Source organism: Penicilliopsis zonata (assembly GCF_001890105.1).
Source record: "Penicilliopsis zonata CBS 506.65 unplaced genomic scaffold ASPZOscaffold_6, whole genome shotgun sequence".
Classification (NCBI taxonomy): domain Eukaryota; kingdom Fungi; phylum Ascomycota; class Eurotiomycetes; order Eurotiales; family Aspergillaceae; genus Penicilliopsis; species Penicilliopsis zonata.
In genome coordinates this window covers 365,300-381,077 of record NW_019208916.1, presented here as the reverse complement: position 1 = coordinate 381,077, position 15,778 = coordinate 365,300, and the positions used below count along the sequence as shown (strand labels likewise).

The window sequence follows — 15,778 nt, the reverse complement described above, 5'->3', positions numbered from 1 at the left end:
TAAAAATTATTATCTCCAACGCCGCAAGAGAAAGACCGACGTTGCGGCACGGCACCACCTTTTTCATTTGACCAGCAATCCGTCTTCTGCGAGATGACTGTGTAACAGCTGGCTTCGACTAGCAGCTGGATATTCGTCTCGCTATTCCTCTTTTTTTTTTTCCCTATTAATCAATTTATTGTTGTGTCTAGTGCCGATTTTATACAGACAGTCGCGATCATGGATATTCACCGCTGTCGCTTCATGCCCTACAACCCCCAGGCGATCAACGCGCTTGCCTTTTCGCACCCGCCGTCCGCTGGCCTTGCTGGACGCGGCGTTCCGACCCTCCGACTCGCGGTTGGCCGAGCGAACGGTGATATCGAGATCTGGAACCCGCTGCGTGGCGCCTGGGTGCAAGAGACTGTTCTCCGGGGAGGAAAAGACCGCAGCATTGAAGGGCTGGCGTGGACGCTCGACCCGCCTGAAGATGGTCCGGATGGTGGCAGTGGCAGCAGCAGCAAGCTGCCCGGTCGGTTGCGTCTTTTCAGCATCGGATACTCGACGACCGTGACCGAGTGGGATCTGGAGCAGGGGCGGCCGCTGCGTCATTCGAGCGGGAACCACGGCGAGATCTGGTGTCTGGCTGCGCAGCCGCGGTGGCAGCCGACCCAGCGCGGCAAGGATGGGAAGTGGTTACCCCCCGCCGAGGGTGAGTTCACGGGCCAGAACCTCGCTGCGGGCTGTGCGGACGGCTCGATCGTCATCTTCTCTACCGCCAACGAGGAACTGTCCTTCCTCCGACTGATGCGCCCGTCGACCAAGAGAGCGCGTGTGCTCAGCGTCACCTTTCAGAACCGCCATACGATTGTCGCCGGGTACGCCGATAGCTCGATCAGACTCTTCGACATCCGCAGCGGCCAGCTGCTGAGGACGATCTCGCTGGGCAAGGGCCCCAACGGTGGAGCCAAGGAGCTGTTGGTATGGTCGGTCAAGTGTCTGCCCGATGGCACCATCGTCTCGGGTGACTCGGCCGGGGAGATCAGATTCTGGGATGGCAAGAATTACGCTCTCATCCAGCGGCTATCGGGCCATCTGGCTGATGTCCTCGATGTCGCCGTCAGTGCCGATGGCGAGACCGTCATCAGTGGCGGTGCCGACCAGCGGACTGTCGTCTACCGGAAAAAGGACTCGGAGAAAGGTGACAAGAAAGCCAGATGGGCGGAGGTCATGCATCGTCGCTACCACTCTCATGATGTCAAAGCCTTTGCAGTCTACGAGACAAGGGATATCAGCATTGCTGTCTCTGGTGGTAAGTTTTGAACCCTCTCCCTCCTTGTCCTTCTCCCCTCATTCTAACGTATGATACATAGGCCCCGATGCTGCCCCGGTCGTGTTACCTCTGCGTGAATTTGGAAAAGAACATCATAGAAAGTTATCCAGTTTGCCTCAGATTCCCCAATTATCTTCATCTCCTTCCTCTCGCCTTGTTATGAGTTTCTGGGATCGAGAGATCAGCATCTGGCGCATGTTGAGAGGCCCTACTTCGGCCAATGAGGCTACAGAAGGGAAAAGGCATCGTCTGGTCGGGAAAGTTCTGATCCAGGTATGGAGAACGTCTTTTTCTTTGTCACGTAAATATTAGAATACGCTGACAATATACAAAAACAGGGAGAGGAGAACATCACATCCGCCGTTCTTTCGTCAGACGGCAAGATCCTGGCGGTCGCAACGATATCAAACGTCAAGGTGTTCGCCGTTCGTCGTCGCAAGGGCGATGAACGCGGTGTTTTACGCATCCAGAAGCTCGACATCCCGCCCGAGCTCGCTGAGGAGGGGGCGCGTGTGCTAAACATTTCTCCCGACTCTCGTTGGCTGTGCGTTGTTCGCCCCAACAGTGATGTCTACCTCGCTCGGTTTGAGATCCCTGCTGTCTCGACGGAAAAGCCCCAAATTCTGCCCCAGCTCGTCAAAGTGAATCGGGTTTCTCGGCACACTCGCCATGAAAAGGCCTCCCACGGGACCTTGGGCCATTACGAGCGTACAATACGATGCGTGGTGTTCTCGGATGATAGCAAGATTCTGGCATCCGGCGATTTGTCTGGTTGCGTGGATACTTGGGTCTTGAAGACGGTAACCGGGTCGAACCCAGCAGCTCCCGCAAAGCGTGGCATGGCCGGGGACTCCGACGACGAGTCTGATGACGATGACGATGAACAGACTGCAATCGATGGCGAGCGTTGGTGTCAATCAGCGACCGAGTCACCAATTCCTCGTCTCAAGTCAGGCGTGGTGCTAATGTCATTCCGACCTCAGGGTCGTCGCGAAAACGAAGACCGGCTCATGGTCCTGACAAGCGAACATCAGCTGATTGAGTTCGAAGCTCTCGACGGCAAACTGTCCGATTGGTCCCGAAGAAACCCCAAGGCCTATCTCCCTGCAGAATTCCGGGGCGTCAAGGACCGAGCCATGGGCTGGGTGTGGGATTTGTTTGGGAATCGTGAACGCCTCTGGCTGTACGGTACTTCCTGGCTGTGGATGTTCGACCTTTCCAAGGATTTCCCTTCCCCTGAGGAGCTCGAATCGGAAGCGGGGAACACAAATGACCAACTTGTCAAGGCGTCTGCCTCCCAGAAACGCAAGCGTGAACTTTTGGAGGAGGAGGAGCGCGAGAGGAAGAAGCCGAACAGCGGCGCTGGTGACCGGATCCCCCACACCCAGGCAGATATCTCGATCGGGACCAAAATCCGCAAGATCACGGGCAACGATGATTCGCAGGGAGTCTGGGTCTCACTGGAAAGGGAGCGACCCCGTGCTGCTGCTGCTGCTGCTGATGAAGAAGAAGAGGAGGATGCCCTTGAACACGACGAGGCCTTTGCGACCGCCAACGAGGCAGACATGGCCCGTCTCCGGCGGGAGAACCCTGACGTTGAGGCGACCGGCACTCCGCAGAAGCAAACGCCTGCTCGCCACAACAGACTTCTGGCACTCATCGACAAGGTTGAGGGCACCCCAAGTCGAAAGCTCGACGAGCTTGACGTCTTCGCCTCGCCCGCTCCGCAGCCACTCATTGATCTCGAGAATGCCGCCGCCCAAGCCAACCGGCAGTGGTGGCATACCTACAAATACCGTGACATCCTTGGAATCGTCCCCCTCAGCCTTCTCCCTCAACTAGATAACGCTGGTCATCTCAGCGATGATAGCGTCAACTCGACTCACCTGGAAGTGGCAGTCGTGGAGCGGCCCATGTGGGACGTAGAACTGCCTGGGCGATACGTCAGGGACTATGAATGAACGGAGCATTTACAATATCAGACTTGGATGAGCTGTCTGCCACCATTGCGACGACTACCATACAAAAAAGAGCATGAGCATTTATTTCCCAGGAGCCTGCGTGGGCATGTTGTACAAATCCCCTTGTCCTTGTCTCCCTAATTTTGTCACCAAATGATTTTTTGGCATTTCTACCAGGCGAATTTTTTTCCCTATATATCGAAGCTTAGCAAAACAAAAAGTGGGATTTTCCTTTTGAATCTTTTGCCTCCTTTTCCTCCTAATCCTTTCTACAGCCTAGATCTCCTATTGCATAGATGCTTCATCATTGGAGGAGCACTGATGCTCTTGGCGTTGTCAGAGCATCGCCGCCTGTTGATTTCCTGCAAAACTCAACGCGTCCAACTTAGGCATCAGCGTTGTCTTTCGTCCGAGGCTCGATGATACTGGTTCCTCTCCCTCCCTCCCTCCCTCCCTGCCTCCCTCTCTCTCTCTCTTCTCATCGAAAGTCCTCTGGATACCTCCCTGATATTAGTCTACGCAGCGGTTTCGTCGACTAGCCGTACGATCTAGTCTATCTTATCACACCTATCAACTGGAGCTCTATCTATCTACTTGCCCTCAATGCAGGTCTCTCGTGTTTGTTGCGTCCTTTGTGGTAATAATGTGCTTTATATGGATTCGACTGGATCGTGGCAGACAGAGTTCCGCGCAAGTCCGTTGAAACCCCCCCCTCTCTCTCTCTCTCTCGTTTCGATAATGTCGACCCAGACTAACTTGTGCTAACAGTCAGATGCGACAGCAACTCAGCGTTGGATGGACGACCCTTCTTAACCGGTGTCGGCGCCCGTGTGCCGCGTCATTTCTCCTCGATTGCGGCGCCTTCTGATCCCACGTCGCAATGGAGCGATGAAGGGTTCGTCTGGTCGAAGGAGGATGTTTTCCCCACCCTGATCGGGATCCGTGGGCAACCGCAGCCTGGCTTCGTATTTCATGATGCGTGCTGGCAGTTGCTGCAGAGGATACTTCATCCGCACTCGGTGGACGTGGAATGTCTGTATGATCTCTGTCTTTCTTGTCCGGCGAACCATAAAGGTTGGCTGGACTGGGGCCATACCTATGGCGAACTGATGGAGCGACATCCTGTCGGCGGGTATCCCTGGGAAGACGTCTACATCACGGGTTTTGTGAGACGGTACCTTCTCTCGAACAAAGTCTCTCCCCTCAAGTTCTCGAAGTCGACACCCCTAGATGCACCCGAAATCAGGAGGGCTCTCGCCGAGTGCAGAGTATCCGGCGAACCGGGCAAGCTGGAGGGGATCTGCAGCATCTCCGTGGCCTTTCGGCAGGCACCCGACTGCTTCCAAAATCTGCCCCAAGAGATTCTGGAGGCCATCCAGATGCTTTTACCGTCGCAGAGCGTTGCCAACGCACGGCTCGCGGCACGGTCCTTCGCCACCCTCCCGCTCACGCAGACCTTCTGGGCGTCGCGATTCGACTGGGAGCAGGAACGCGGCTTCTGCATCGAGGCGAGACACCCGTCCTTTAGCCCGGCTTCTGAGCAGCGGAGGCGGGATTGGAAAGACCTCTACGAGAGAACTGCCCTGGCCGGACTGCCCAGCGGACAGCAGCATAACCGGATGCGAGTCTGGCGGTGCCTCCGAGACCTGGCAAGCCTACTGCTTGAATGTCCCCTCACAGAACCGGGGATGCGACGAGCCCTCCAGCCCCCGCATGAGATTGGAATCCCAGATCCCAATTGGAGAACAGTGGGCGGCGACTTTGCGCCGAGGACGACAACAGGAGCAGCAGCGCCCGCCGGCATGCCGTGCCGGGTCATCTACGAACAGATTGTCTCTGTCCCATCCAAGGTGAAGAGCATCGCGGTCTCGTTTCGCACGTTTGCGAACACACGGTACATCTCCGGCCTGCGGTTCGTGCTCGATGATGACGCCCAGGATCTTCCCATGGGCTACGTCGTTCCCTCCAGCGAAGCCTGGCTTTGTTTCGATGCCGACGGCAGTGATCTGACCGGTCTGATCGTCGCTGTTGGCCCGCGAGGCATCAAGGCCCTCCGTGCCGTAACCAGCCATGGGGCCATGTCCGCCTGGGCCGGCTCGCCAGATGGACTGCCCCAGACTGTCCGCCTGTGCATGAAAGATGCTATCCACACCTTGAAAGGGTGTTTCGATGTAAGCAAATCTAGAATTATTTATTTATTTATTTTTTTTTTTAAAAAAAAAAAAGAAGAACAATAACCTAATTACCAGTACTTTCTAGGGCTTCAAAATGGTCTCCCTCTCCGTCCCGGCCAGCATGCAGCCTCTCTTCCCATCATCTACGGCTACGACTTATTCCCTCCGCTCCATGGGCCTCTGGTACCCAACCCCGCCGCCTACCCATCTCAATCTCCACGACGACTGCTTCGCAGGGTGCGCCCCGAGATCCTCATCAGAGTACCGCCCCCTCGTGCTCGTCGCCTTCGGCGGCGTCCAGGGCTCCCTCCTCCCTCACCTAGACCGCCTCTCCGTGACGGTCTCCAAGGCGGCCATCGTCGGCGTCGATTTTTTCTATACCCAATCCTCGGGCTTGCCCTGTCTACAAGCCTGTCTCTCGACCGCCAGTCAGGACGAATCAAACAAGATCCCTTTCTCCATCGATGGGCCAGGCGGCGAGCGTCTGACCGGTTTACATTGCGATTCCTCCGTTGATAGGGGGGTCACTTCCTTGAAGGTAGGAAAGTATCAGTTTCATATTTCCTATTTTTTTCTTCTTCTTCTTCTTCTTCTTCTTCTTCTTCAATATTTACGTATACAGGTCTCCACCACCTATAACCGCTCCTTCACCTTCCAGCCGAGCGCGGTGCCTATCCTCAAACTACCCACCGATCCCTTTATCCCTCAAAGGCTGAAGAAGGCGTCTATTCCTACAGGTGAGACGCTGACGGGAGTATATTTCATGCATGTATGGTTCCTGAAAGAAACTCCCCCCCCCCTTTCCAACCATTCACTTTTTTTTTTCTTACATAGTTTTAGGATCCCCGATTCGGCATGCTCGGCTTGGGTCCAATCTCAGAAGACTTGAATAGACAGGTGGTAGCGCCCAGCATTGAAGAGGAAATCTGGAAGCTATCTGCTTCTATTTTCCTACAAGAAGGATACTGATGCGAATTCTTAATCATTTGGAATTTCATGGATGTGATAGATGTTTTGCCAGTAGCCACAACTCCCAAGTATCTGACCGAACCTCCAGTAGAAGAAAGAAGAAAGACGTAAAAAGGAAAGGACAAGAAAATAAAACAGCATCGTCATGGCAATCAAACCCGGCGTACATATATCATGGCATATAAAAAAATCCAATAAACTCCCCTGGGAAAAGAAAACTCTGAGGCGGTGCACGTTCGCCTGCCTGGCCTCTCTCTCTATATTCTCGTCTCGTTATAGTAAAAGATTCCATGGCCTGTATTTGCCTTTTGGACTTTCAAGCAGAAACTCTCTCTTGCGCAGTTATGGCGCTTCGCGAAGAGAAGATTTCTTCCACCACTCGTCCCATGCGGGCGGTATTCAATCTGGCCACAGCCATTTGTTTTTCGAGTCCTCTAGGCAGAACCTTGGCCCGAGGGTCGGCTTTTCTCCATTTATTGAAGAGCGCGTGAGCTCCTCCCGGGATGATATCCTGGGACAGGAGGGGTTGGAGCGCAGAGATCGCACAGATATTGGGAAGTCTTATCCGGATAAGGAAACGGTCGCAGTAATGCAAATGATAGGTTAACACGGTGGTGCAGAGCACCCGACATGATGAAAGATGATGCAAAGGTGATTCTTGGCAATGATGCGTCTAATAACTTTGCGCAGATACCGCGGCAGGCTATCGCAGCTTGTTAGCAATTTGACTACAGCAGGGGTAATATTTCGGCCACCGTTACACAAGAGTAACATGTTGGATCTTGGCAAAAGGCAAAAAGAAGAAGAAGAAGAAGAAAAGAAAGCAAGGGACTGGTGGACTTACAGGACTGCTGAGAATGCTATTTCGCTTGTTGCGACCTTTCTTGATATGATTCTTCAAAGCTGTAGAGTCTAGAGGTTTGAGCAACTCGAAGCTGCAGAGCAACTCGCCCGAAACAGACATTATTGCACCCCAGTTGTCGAATTCACCACAGTACTATAGAAACCAGTTTTAGCAAGGTAACTTTGTGGCAAAAAAAAAGAAAGAAAAAACTCACATTCGGAGCAGAGAAAACAGTGACGAGAATGCGATCTTGATAAAACTCGTAGCCATCTTCGACAACCATGTGTGCCCGGCACACCAGGTCGAAATCATGGCGCTGCAAGAAGTTCATGATGACTTTCTTTCCAAAACAGTAGCTGACACCGCGCTCATTCGGTTCCCAGTCTTCCTCCATGTCAGCCGGATCACTCCAGAGGAGATCATTAAGCAACCCATAATCCGGAACATCGGTTGGACGCGCGATGCCACGGATATCATCCATGTGCGACAGGCTGGGCGACAACCCGCCATGAACGCAAAAGATCTTGCCGGCGACAATGGAGGCGATGGGAAGACAGTTGAAGGTATCGACAAAGGTCTTCCAGATCTTGATGTTACACCGCCGTTTGCATTCATCATAGAAGCCGTACACACGGGTAACGTTGGCACACTCGTGATTACCCCGGAGCAGAAAGAAGTTCTCAGGATACTTCAGCTTGTAGCACAGTAGCAGTAGAATGGTCTCCAAACTTTGCTTTCCGCGGTCGACGTAGTCGCCCAAGAAGAGGTAGTTGGAGGCTGGCGGGAAGCCACACATCTCGAACAGTCGGATGAGATCGGTGTACTGGCCGTGGACATCACCCACGATCTTGACCGGCGCGGCCAGTTCTAGGAGAGCGGGCTGAGACAGGAACAGCTCACGGGCGGCCGAGCAGATGGCCGTGATCTCTGCATTCTTCAGACAGACAGTCTTGGTGACCTTGGTTGAATAGCCTGCATCCAGCAAGCGTGAGATCATGTCATCCAGATCGATCGACTTGAGGGCACCCATGCCCATCCCGGGCGACCCGTGTTGCTCCAGCGGCGCATTCAAGATGAAGTCGAGGATAGGATTCAGCTGGTTTGCTCGCTTGATCAAAATTGACTCGCCCGCCTTCTGAGGCGTACCGGACGGTGCTGCGCCAGTTGGCGGAGCATCGGAGACATGATCGACCTCGCCACTTTGCTGCATGGCGTCTACATCCTTGTGGCCACGCTTCAGGCTGGAGGAGAGGGAGGGAGATGGGGGCGGGTTGAGGGCGTCGGGCTGTGGCGCAGTGCCATCTTCTGCCGACTGAGACGGTTGTAAATGGCTGCCGTTGGATTTGACCGACGCAGCATCCGACCGGTCGGTTTGACTGTCAACCTGAGACAGGCCCGCGGTGGATCCCCGGGGGCTGTCCGTCCGCGACGCGCCGGGGATCTTGGACCGGATTGATCCTCGCAGAGATCGGATAGACTCCTTGGTGTCGGAGCGGGTGAACGAAGGATACGACTGCAGCGAATCACCAGGGCCATCTTTAGCCTTTGAATGCGACTGGCCCATCCTTGCAGGACTAGACGTATGCCGAGCCTAGATCTCCGATGAATTGCACAATGATTCGAATATCGAAGCCCTCCCACGTGGTGTGTCGGAATGCTCGCAGACGGTCGGTCTTGGCTTTCAAAGATCCGCGGGACGATGATTCGCTCTCAGAATAAAATATCGATGGGACGTGAGAAGTAGGAGATAAGAAGACAGAGAGAGGGAGAGAGAGAGAGGGAGAGAGAGGAGAAAAAAATCAATAGGAGTAGCGTGGTCACAGAGTATCCACACAATGGTAACGACCGATAAAATCTGGAAGGTGGAAGGGATAGGATTACGGTGTAACGACTCTTCTGTCTTTCTTTCTCTGCACGAAACTGTAGCCGATATCAGCATCCGTTACTCAAATTTCAACGGCATAGCAGGAGGATATGTTTGCCACACAAGTAGCTAGCCAGCTGACACAAAGTGGATATGGAGCTGTAGGTGGTAGTGTGTGGCCTGGAAAAGGTCTGTCTGTGCGTGGAGAGTGGCAGAGCGACAACAGTGTGATAGAGTGCGTCATCATTGGGGATGGCGGGAGTAGGAGCCAACAACTTACCAGGGGATCTATATTTTATCGCGGTATAGGGAGGCAACAGTTGGAGAAAAGAAAAGGAGGCAGATGACGGCCAGGACTTGTATGTATCGCGGGGAGGGGAGGGGAGGAGAACAGAGCAGGAGCAGGAGTAGCAGCAGCAAGCAGCAGCAAGCAGCAGGTGTCGCCTCCGCGCCCGATTAGACGCTTTTGGTCTCGATCCTGTGGCAGCCACGGAGTTTTGAGTCGGGCCGGGCTGTGTCCGGGGCGTTCGATGTGATGATGTCGACACGTCGATTGGGGAGATAGGTCGGGTACACCCACGGTGGGGAGTCTGGTTTTCTTTCTTTTGTACCTCTTAGAAGCTGCAAGTTATTTCATCTACAGCTCATGCTGGGTAACTCCGAGCGATTATCAAGCTGGGGGTTGGTTTTTTTTCCCTGTTGGATTATTATAGGTAGACTGCACTCGGATCTGCGCTGCCACTATCACATGGCTGACTCATCTAGGCTATCCCGTATCAGGTTAGTTCGGTGATGACAGGCCCCTCACCGCCAGACGCCTAAGTTGATAGTGATACTCCGAACGGAGGGCGCCGTAGCTACTCCGTACTATCAAGTTGCCTAGGCATCTTGGTCTAGGCATCAAGGCACCCTCCGGGAAAGTCTGTTTAATGGATGGTCTGTGACACAAACGGACCGGTAGGGAGTTATTACGGCAGACCGTCTAGTGCCAAGCATGCAATGGTATCCGCCCAGCCACACGATGAGTGTCGGATGGATCTGATGGAGACTCTCACTCGACTTTTGATACAGGAAAACAAGTCACAAGATAACTCAACGCTCAACACCGCGGTCGAGCCCTCGGAGGCAGTGCTGGCTATCATTTCAGATGAGATAGGGGATATAATACTCCGTACGGAAATAATCAGGCGGCCAGAGCTCTTATGCGGGACCGACCTTGGAGAAGTCAATTCGGATCGAGGCTAGAGGATCTACGTTTCCTTCGACGTGGGTGTACAATCACTATATTTGTCATTCCTATATTCCCATACTACCAATTGGTATCTGAATCTGACCAGGCGAGTGGAAACAGAGTAAAAGTATCGAAGCCTGGGGCAGCAGATTGAGTTAACGGGCAGCCGCCCCAACCAAGGATGCGGTGCTTGAAATAGTGGAGATACATCAACTCCTAACTACCTAGGTAGAGGCTCTCAGCATCTCTCGTAACCGTAGTATGCGCAGAGCATAGTTAATCGGCACGGACTGCAGTATCTCATCCCCGCTGTCTTGGCGTCTCTGTTGCCCCTCCCCCCCTCCGTTCGGCTAGGCCAATTATCCATAATATGGCTGGATAGGTATTTCATGAAGAGGGATTGACCCGCGCATCGCCGGGCCTTTCATCTTCGTTCATCCAAACACTTCACCAGTGAGATATTCAGGGTGGTCAGAATGCGGGAAAATTTTCTTGTAGCGAGTGTGTTTCCAATGATTGGTCTTGTGCCAAACAAGTAAACTCGGGCCATGCAGATTGCAAATCACTTGGCACTGATCTACCCAAATTGGACAATACCGGCATTGCCTCGCGTTTTCTGGTCCCGTTTCTATCCGACTTCAGCTCGACTAGATCTAGACCTAGAACTAGACCAAGTATTCCCCGTTTGAACGCTGTGCGCAGCCACAACAGCCTCGTGCATGCCACGTTTGTCGACAACATGATTGCCAATTTCCCAAGTTTCATATGGGAAATGAAGTCATCTGATATGATGAATTGCAGTGGATAATCCCAAAACAACCGTCCATGCTGTGGGAAGAACATTTACGCGATGATGAGTTGAGCGAGAGGAAGACGAACAGAGCTTGTACCACCCCCCACACCATTGAATGCAAGCTGTAATCCGTAGTTCGAATAATAGGCGAATGCTTAACCCCCCTCATGTCGGAGCTAAGGGCAGAGATGGACGCAATAAGAGTACCAAGACCGATCCCATTCGGTACCACTTGAGAAGATGATGGGTGCTATTTCTCAAGCTTCTGTCGGAAACGGGCCTGTTCAGCAGTCTCTTCCACCTCAATCCGTGTGATGTGTTGGCCCGGTACTACCACAAGACCAATGAGACGGCTTGTCATGTTCATCTTGAAAGATGAGGATTGGTTGTCCGCAGCTGAAGCGGCTTCCTGGACAGCAGAGGGAGGAGGGAAACGATACTCGTAGGTGCTTGCGAGGATGATGTTTCGATCCTAACCCAGATACCAATTAGCAATTAACCACAGTGACCTCCGGCCGGTGTTTTCTATGTTTTTGTTTTGTTTTGTTTTGTTTTGTTTTTTTTTTCGCCCTGTCCACGAATCCAATAGACGCTTGCTTACCGCGTCTGTGCACTTGAAGATGCCAACAAACATACGAGTGTCAGTCGTGTGCACTCGCAGCGTCTGACCGAGCAAAGACTCCAGATACCGCGTGGCCTTGCTCGCATCCATGATGACAACTGACTCGGATGTCGAGTTTTCAGAGCGTAGGAGGGCTGACAGCTCGAGTGTTTGGAACTGAACGTCCGGAGCTGGAGTGGTTGGGAGGGACCAGGCCAAAACGCGGAACAACTATATCCGCACTCGACACCTAAGGCATAAATAGACTTCTTGACATGTCCCACCGTGACCTAGTAACCTACCTATTCATACATAGTTGCGGAATAATATAACTACCTAGGTGGATATAATATTCATTTTGAGTCAGCCTTGAGTAGGTTCCGACCTTTTTCTTCGACCGATATGATGGCTTCGCAACAGTCGTTACCGGATTTGACCATATTTGATTCATTATTAACTAGTAGGTTTCATAGAAGATCACATAACTGATAGTTAATCAGCATCCGAGGACAATTTATCCTCGAGGTAAAGCACCTTCAAACGCTCCATGCAAACGTCAACATATCGCTGTCTGAAAATACAGAGCAGAACACACAAGAACGCCATGAGGAATGACCAGATCCCAGCAGGTTTCCGAGTATATATATATATATATATCCGACTCAACGCCATAATTAATAAGAGGCACTTGAAGTAAGTTTTAAAGAAAAGAGGGAAATTCACGTCCACTGGAGCCCTCCCGCCCACGCTTTAGAACCGCCGGAGCCTCCGTCAGTCCGGGCATTGCGGTCCATGTCTGTGTCTTGTGAAATCGGGCTGTTCGAGCCGCTTGTGGTGTTCGAACACGTTGCCGACGAGTCGGGAGCGAGTATAGAATGATGGGAAGTCGGTCGAGAGGGTCGGAAGAATTTGAGTAGCGTCTGCTGGCGCGGATCAACTGGTTCAGGCGAGGGAAGGGGCTCGAGATCCATGTCTTCGTCGACGGTAGTCTGCTGCTGCTGTTGCTGCTGCTTCTGAGCAGAAAAGAGCCAGCGCAAAGTTTTTTCTTTTCTTGTCAGTTTTCGTTGCAACATGAACAGCCTTGATGTAGTCCTCTCGAGAAACATTGCTTACCATATATTGTCTCGTCACTCGGACGGTCGTCTCTGAAGCGTTTGCGTGTTCGACTATGGAGATGCTTAGGAGTACCGTCGACTGTAGAATCATAAGAATCAATAGCCATCGGCTCAGGCGACATTAGTGCTGGGAACGACGCTTTGCGTTTCAATGACATCGTTCCAGTGGTGAATTTGCTCGGTTGTTTTTCTGGAAAGGAGAGCTCTTGCTCCGCAATTGGCTTTGTTGACAGAGAAAGATGATTCTGATTCGATCGGTGAGAGCTTCGATAGAAAGCATCTGCCATCCAGTCTCTGCCCCTACGTTGTACTGTGTCCCTCGCAGGAGCCCTTGATGTGTTTGGCGGGCCGGAGATTGTGTAGGCAAGGGAGCGCGTCGCGTGCCATGCGCTAAACCAAACTAGGACTAATTGGTATCTGAAGGAAGTAATTCATGCTTGAATATGAATGGCTCCAAGGGAATATTATATTTATGTAAAATCATTGGACTAATGTAAAGACTGTTCTCGATATATCAGGGTAGTTGATATCTTATTCTCTTTTCTTGTACTGTTGCATGAAGAGCCAGGCTTAATTACAGTCACAACTAGCATTTTCAAGTCAAAGCATAATAATGGTATTGCTAAGGTAGAGCAGGTGACTATATATACTTCAACAGTATTAAAAAGGAACTAGAGAGTACTTACCTAAGTACCTGTATTATTATAAAAAGGTAATAACAGAGTAGTGTGGCTATTGGTATATACCTAGGTGGTCAGCTACCTGATCTATGTAGATATATAAATTCCTCAGTACTGACCTTGATGTATCTACTTAGTCAACGCTTGTCTCAACCCCTTTCTCCGACTGTACCTCTTTAATAGACATCTAGTTCAACACAGTCAAATCTAGTTTTCTTTCTCTACCAAGAAGTCCACAATGTTAGAAGCTGACAAACCAAGCCAATGTCACTGGCGAGAGGCTGAAGCTACAGCCAATATCAGACCTCCATCAGAACTCGAGAGTTGCAATCGGTACCCTCCTCCAAGCGAGTGATTTCAAAAATGAGAGATTTCCCAAACGTGATGGTAATAAGACGTGCTGATTCTTCTTACTAGAATTTATCTATGAAGACCTGTTGTTATGTACGGTAGCGATGTACCCAGCAGCATCCCCGTGCCTTCCTCCCATCGAATCTCCGACACTGTTCTGAAGATACACCACTAGCCGACAGAGATCAAAAAAAGTTGCCTTCTTGGACTGCGTATATGGAGGTGTATTGACTGACCGGTGGGGAACAGTTATCTGTTCATAGGCATGGGCTCACTAGCTATCAGCTTTATTGCCAGGTTCTGGAATATATGGAGTATCATGTTCATTTACCTAGAGTTCTTTACTTCTTCTGATATGCACGCTCTATTTGTAATATGAGATCCCTCGGCATGCCGCTGGCCAGAGCGTTCGATAGTTATGGGCAGCTCCTGCGTCTCTCCACTATGACGAGGTGCTCCTCTTGTTTCTCTCCCCACTGTTTGTCCCGCTTCCCCCTCACCTCACTTCACTGATACACCCAAACGCCTCTTTCCTGATATTATTGCTGCTAATCCAGAGAGAAGGAAACATACTATTTAATTAATTCAATGTCTCCGCCTAGAGAAGCCTCCCATGCGGGTTCCTGGTACTCTGACAGTCCGCGGACTCTCAGCCGACAGCTCGACGCCTGGCTGGCCCAGGTCCCCAGCGAGGTTGAGGGGATAGGACAGCTCCCTGTGCCTGGAGCCCGAGTGATCATCGCTCCGTAAGTACCTGGCGGTATCGGTGGGCAGACAGACGGGCTGCAGAAGGGATTTTTTGGTCTTCTTCTATTCTTCTCTGACCGATATGCCTGTAGCCATGCTGGCTATGCTTACTCTGGGCCCTGTGCCGCCCATGCTTACAAGGCCTGGGATTTGTCGAAGGCGTAAGCAGTCACCACATACCCACCCACCTTACTTACCGTCCGAATAGAACACTCTAGGCTCACATGGTACTCCCTAGGAAGCGTATCTTTGTATTAGGTCCCTCGCACCACTATCCGCTGTCAACGCTGGCCCTCCCACAGCTGACTGCCTACTACACGCCGCTGGCAAACGACCCTCTACCGCTGGATACGGAACTGATTGCGTCGCTGCTTTCCACTAAGGTGACCAGGTCCAACGGGACCGATATCAGTTTCACGACCATGACTCGGTCGATCGACGAGGACGAACACAGCATCGAACTGCACCTCCCTTATATCCACCGTCTGCTCCAGCTGCAATACCCCAACAAACCCACCTCTTCGTACCCTCCACTCGTCCCCATTATGGTGGGCAGCACGTCCGCAGCGACGGAGCGGGCCTTTGGAAGCCTGCTGGCCCCTTACCTGGCCGACCCGTCGAATGCGTTTGTCATCAGCTCCGACTTCTGCCATTGGGGTCTGCGGTTCCACTACACATACTATGTCCCCGAGGCTCCGAAGCCTGGACCAAGGCTTCCCCTCTCCAGTAGTGCCCTACCTCAACCGGGAGGGGAGATGGAGGACGTAGAGGATGACATCGAGCTGGTTTCGGCAGGCCATTCCCTCCAACGCCGAGACCGCGTGCATACCCATGCCCCAGCGATCCACGAAAGCATCTCCGCCTTTGACATGGCCACAATGGCGGCCATCACTACCGGCAGCACCGAGACCTTTCTCAGCACCATCCAGCGGACGGGGAACACCGTCTGCGGGCGCCATCCGATCGGCGTGGTGATGGCGGCTCTGGAAGAGATCACGAGCGAAGACGAGGGCAAGAAGGGGAAATTCCACTTCGTGCGCTACGAACGCAGCTCTGACGTCGTGGACGTGACAGACAGCTCGGTGAGTTATGTCTCTGCCTTTGCGGTACTGTAGCCTCTTCTTCTAGCCATGTCT

General features: G+C 52.3%; 6 protein-coding genes across 6 annotated transcripts; 2 read left to right on the top strand and 4 right to left on the bottom strand.

Annotated features, from left to right (window-relative positions):
- Positions 1-219: 219 nt before the first annotated feature.
- On the top strand, positions 220-6,416 carry ASPZODRAFT_151541 (hypothetical protein; the record flags this gene model as incomplete). Its single annotated transcript, XM_022725746.1, has 9 exons — positions 220-1,291; positions 1,353-1,585; positions 1,651-2,112; positions 2,146-3,255; position 3,956; positions 4,042-5,444; positions 5,533-5,985; positions 6,070-6,216; positions 6,288-6,416. 9 exons carry the CDS (start codon positions 220-222, stop codon positions 6,414-6,416), a joined length of 5,010 nt encoding a protein of 1,669 aa, XP_022581461.1.
- Positions 6,417-6,646: 230 nt separating this feature from the next.
- Positions 6,647-7,515, bottom strand: ASPZODRAFT_158963 (hypothetical protein). The gene is made up of 2 exons (XM_022726374.1): positions 7,261-7,515; positions 6,647-7,119 (listed from the first exon to the last, which is right to left on the bottom strand). The coding sequence occupies exon 2, from the start codon at positions 7,046-7,048 to the stop codon at positions 6,890-6,892; it is 159 nt and encodes a 52-aa protein (XP_022581460.1). The 5' UTR covers positions 7,049-7,119; positions 7,261-7,515; the 3' UTR covers positions 6,647-6,889.
- On the bottom strand, positions 6,686-9,173 carry ASPZODRAFT_1862068 (hypothetical protein). The gene is made up of 4 exons (XM_022727248.1): positions 7,475-9,173; positions 7,261-7,413; positions 7,073-7,119; positions 6,686-7,018 (listed from the first exon to the last, which is right to left on the bottom strand). Exons 1-3 carry the CDS (start codon positions 8,822-8,824, stop codon positions 7,090-7,092), a joined length of 1,533 nt encoding a protein of 510 aa, XP_022581459.1. The 5' UTR covers positions 8,825-9,173; the 3' UTR covers positions 6,686-7,018; positions 7,073-7,089.
- Positions 9,174-11,035: 1,862 nt separating this feature from the next.
- On the bottom strand, positions 11,036-11,939 carry ASPZODRAFT_131864 (hypothetical protein). Its single transcript, XM_022722859.1, has 2 exons — positions 11,750-11,939; positions 11,036-11,620 (listed from the first exon to the last, which is right to left on the bottom strand). The coding sequence occupies exons 1-2, from the start codon at positions 11,858-11,860 to the stop codon at positions 11,399-11,401; spliced, it is 333 nt and encodes a 110-aa protein (XP_022581458.1). The 5' UTR covers positions 11,861-11,939; the 3' UTR covers positions 11,036-11,398.
- A 529-nt stretch (positions 11,940-12,468) lies between these two features.
- On the bottom strand, positions 12,469-13,022 carry ASPZODRAFT_15636 (hypothetical protein; the record flags this gene model as incomplete). The annotated part of the gene is made up of 2 exons (XM_022726265.1): positions 12,469-12,794; positions 12,863-13,022. The coding sequence occupies 2 exons, from the start codon at positions 13,020-13,022 to the stop codon at positions 12,469-12,471; spliced, it is 486 nt and encodes a 161-aa protein (XP_022581457.1).
- Positions 13,023-14,483: 1,461 nt separating this feature from the next.
- On the top strand, positions 14,484-15,757 carry ASPZODRAFT_15635 (hypothetical protein; the record flags this gene model as incomplete). Its single annotated transcript, XM_022726263.1, has 3 exons — positions 14,484-14,641; positions 14,735-14,803; positions 14,881-15,757. The coding sequence occupies 3 exons, from the start codon at positions 14,484-14,486 to the stop codon at positions 15,755-15,757; spliced, it is 1,104 nt and encodes a 367-aa protein (XP_022581456.1).
- Between the last annotated feature and the right edge of the window lie 21 nt (positions 15,758-15,778).

What these genes read in the sequence shown, in the direction of transcription:
- ASPZODRAFT_131864 (XM_022722859.1), bottom strand. Translation starts at nt 11,860, where the DNA reads ATGGATGCGAGCAAGGCCACGCGGTATCTGGAGTCTTTGCTCGGTCAG. An exon ending in TCTTCAAGTGCACAGACGCG is followed by an intron (nt 11,621 to 11,749) that starts GTAAGCAAGCGT and finishes TATCTGGGTTAG; the next exon opens with GATCGAAACATCATCCTCGC.
- ASPZODRAFT_158963 (XM_022726374.1), bottom strand. Translation starts at nt 7,048, where the DNA reads ATGTCGGGTGCTCTGCACCACCGTGTTAACCTATCATTTGCATTACTG.
- ASPZODRAFT_1862068 (XM_022727248.1), bottom strand. Translation starts at nt 8,824, where the DNA reads ATGGGCCAGTCGCATTCAAAGGCTAAAGATGGCCCTGGTGATTCGCTG. An exon ending in CTGTTTTCTCTGCTCCGAAT is followed by an intron (nt 7,414 to 7,474) that starts GTGAGTTTTTTC and finishes TGGTTTCTATAG; the next exon opens with TACTGTGGTGAATTCGACAA. An exon ending in ATAGCATTCTCAGCAGTCCT is followed by an intron (nt 7,120 to 7,260) that starts GTAAGTCCACCA and finishes AAGCTGCGATAG; the next exon opens with CCTGCCGCGGTATCTGCGCA.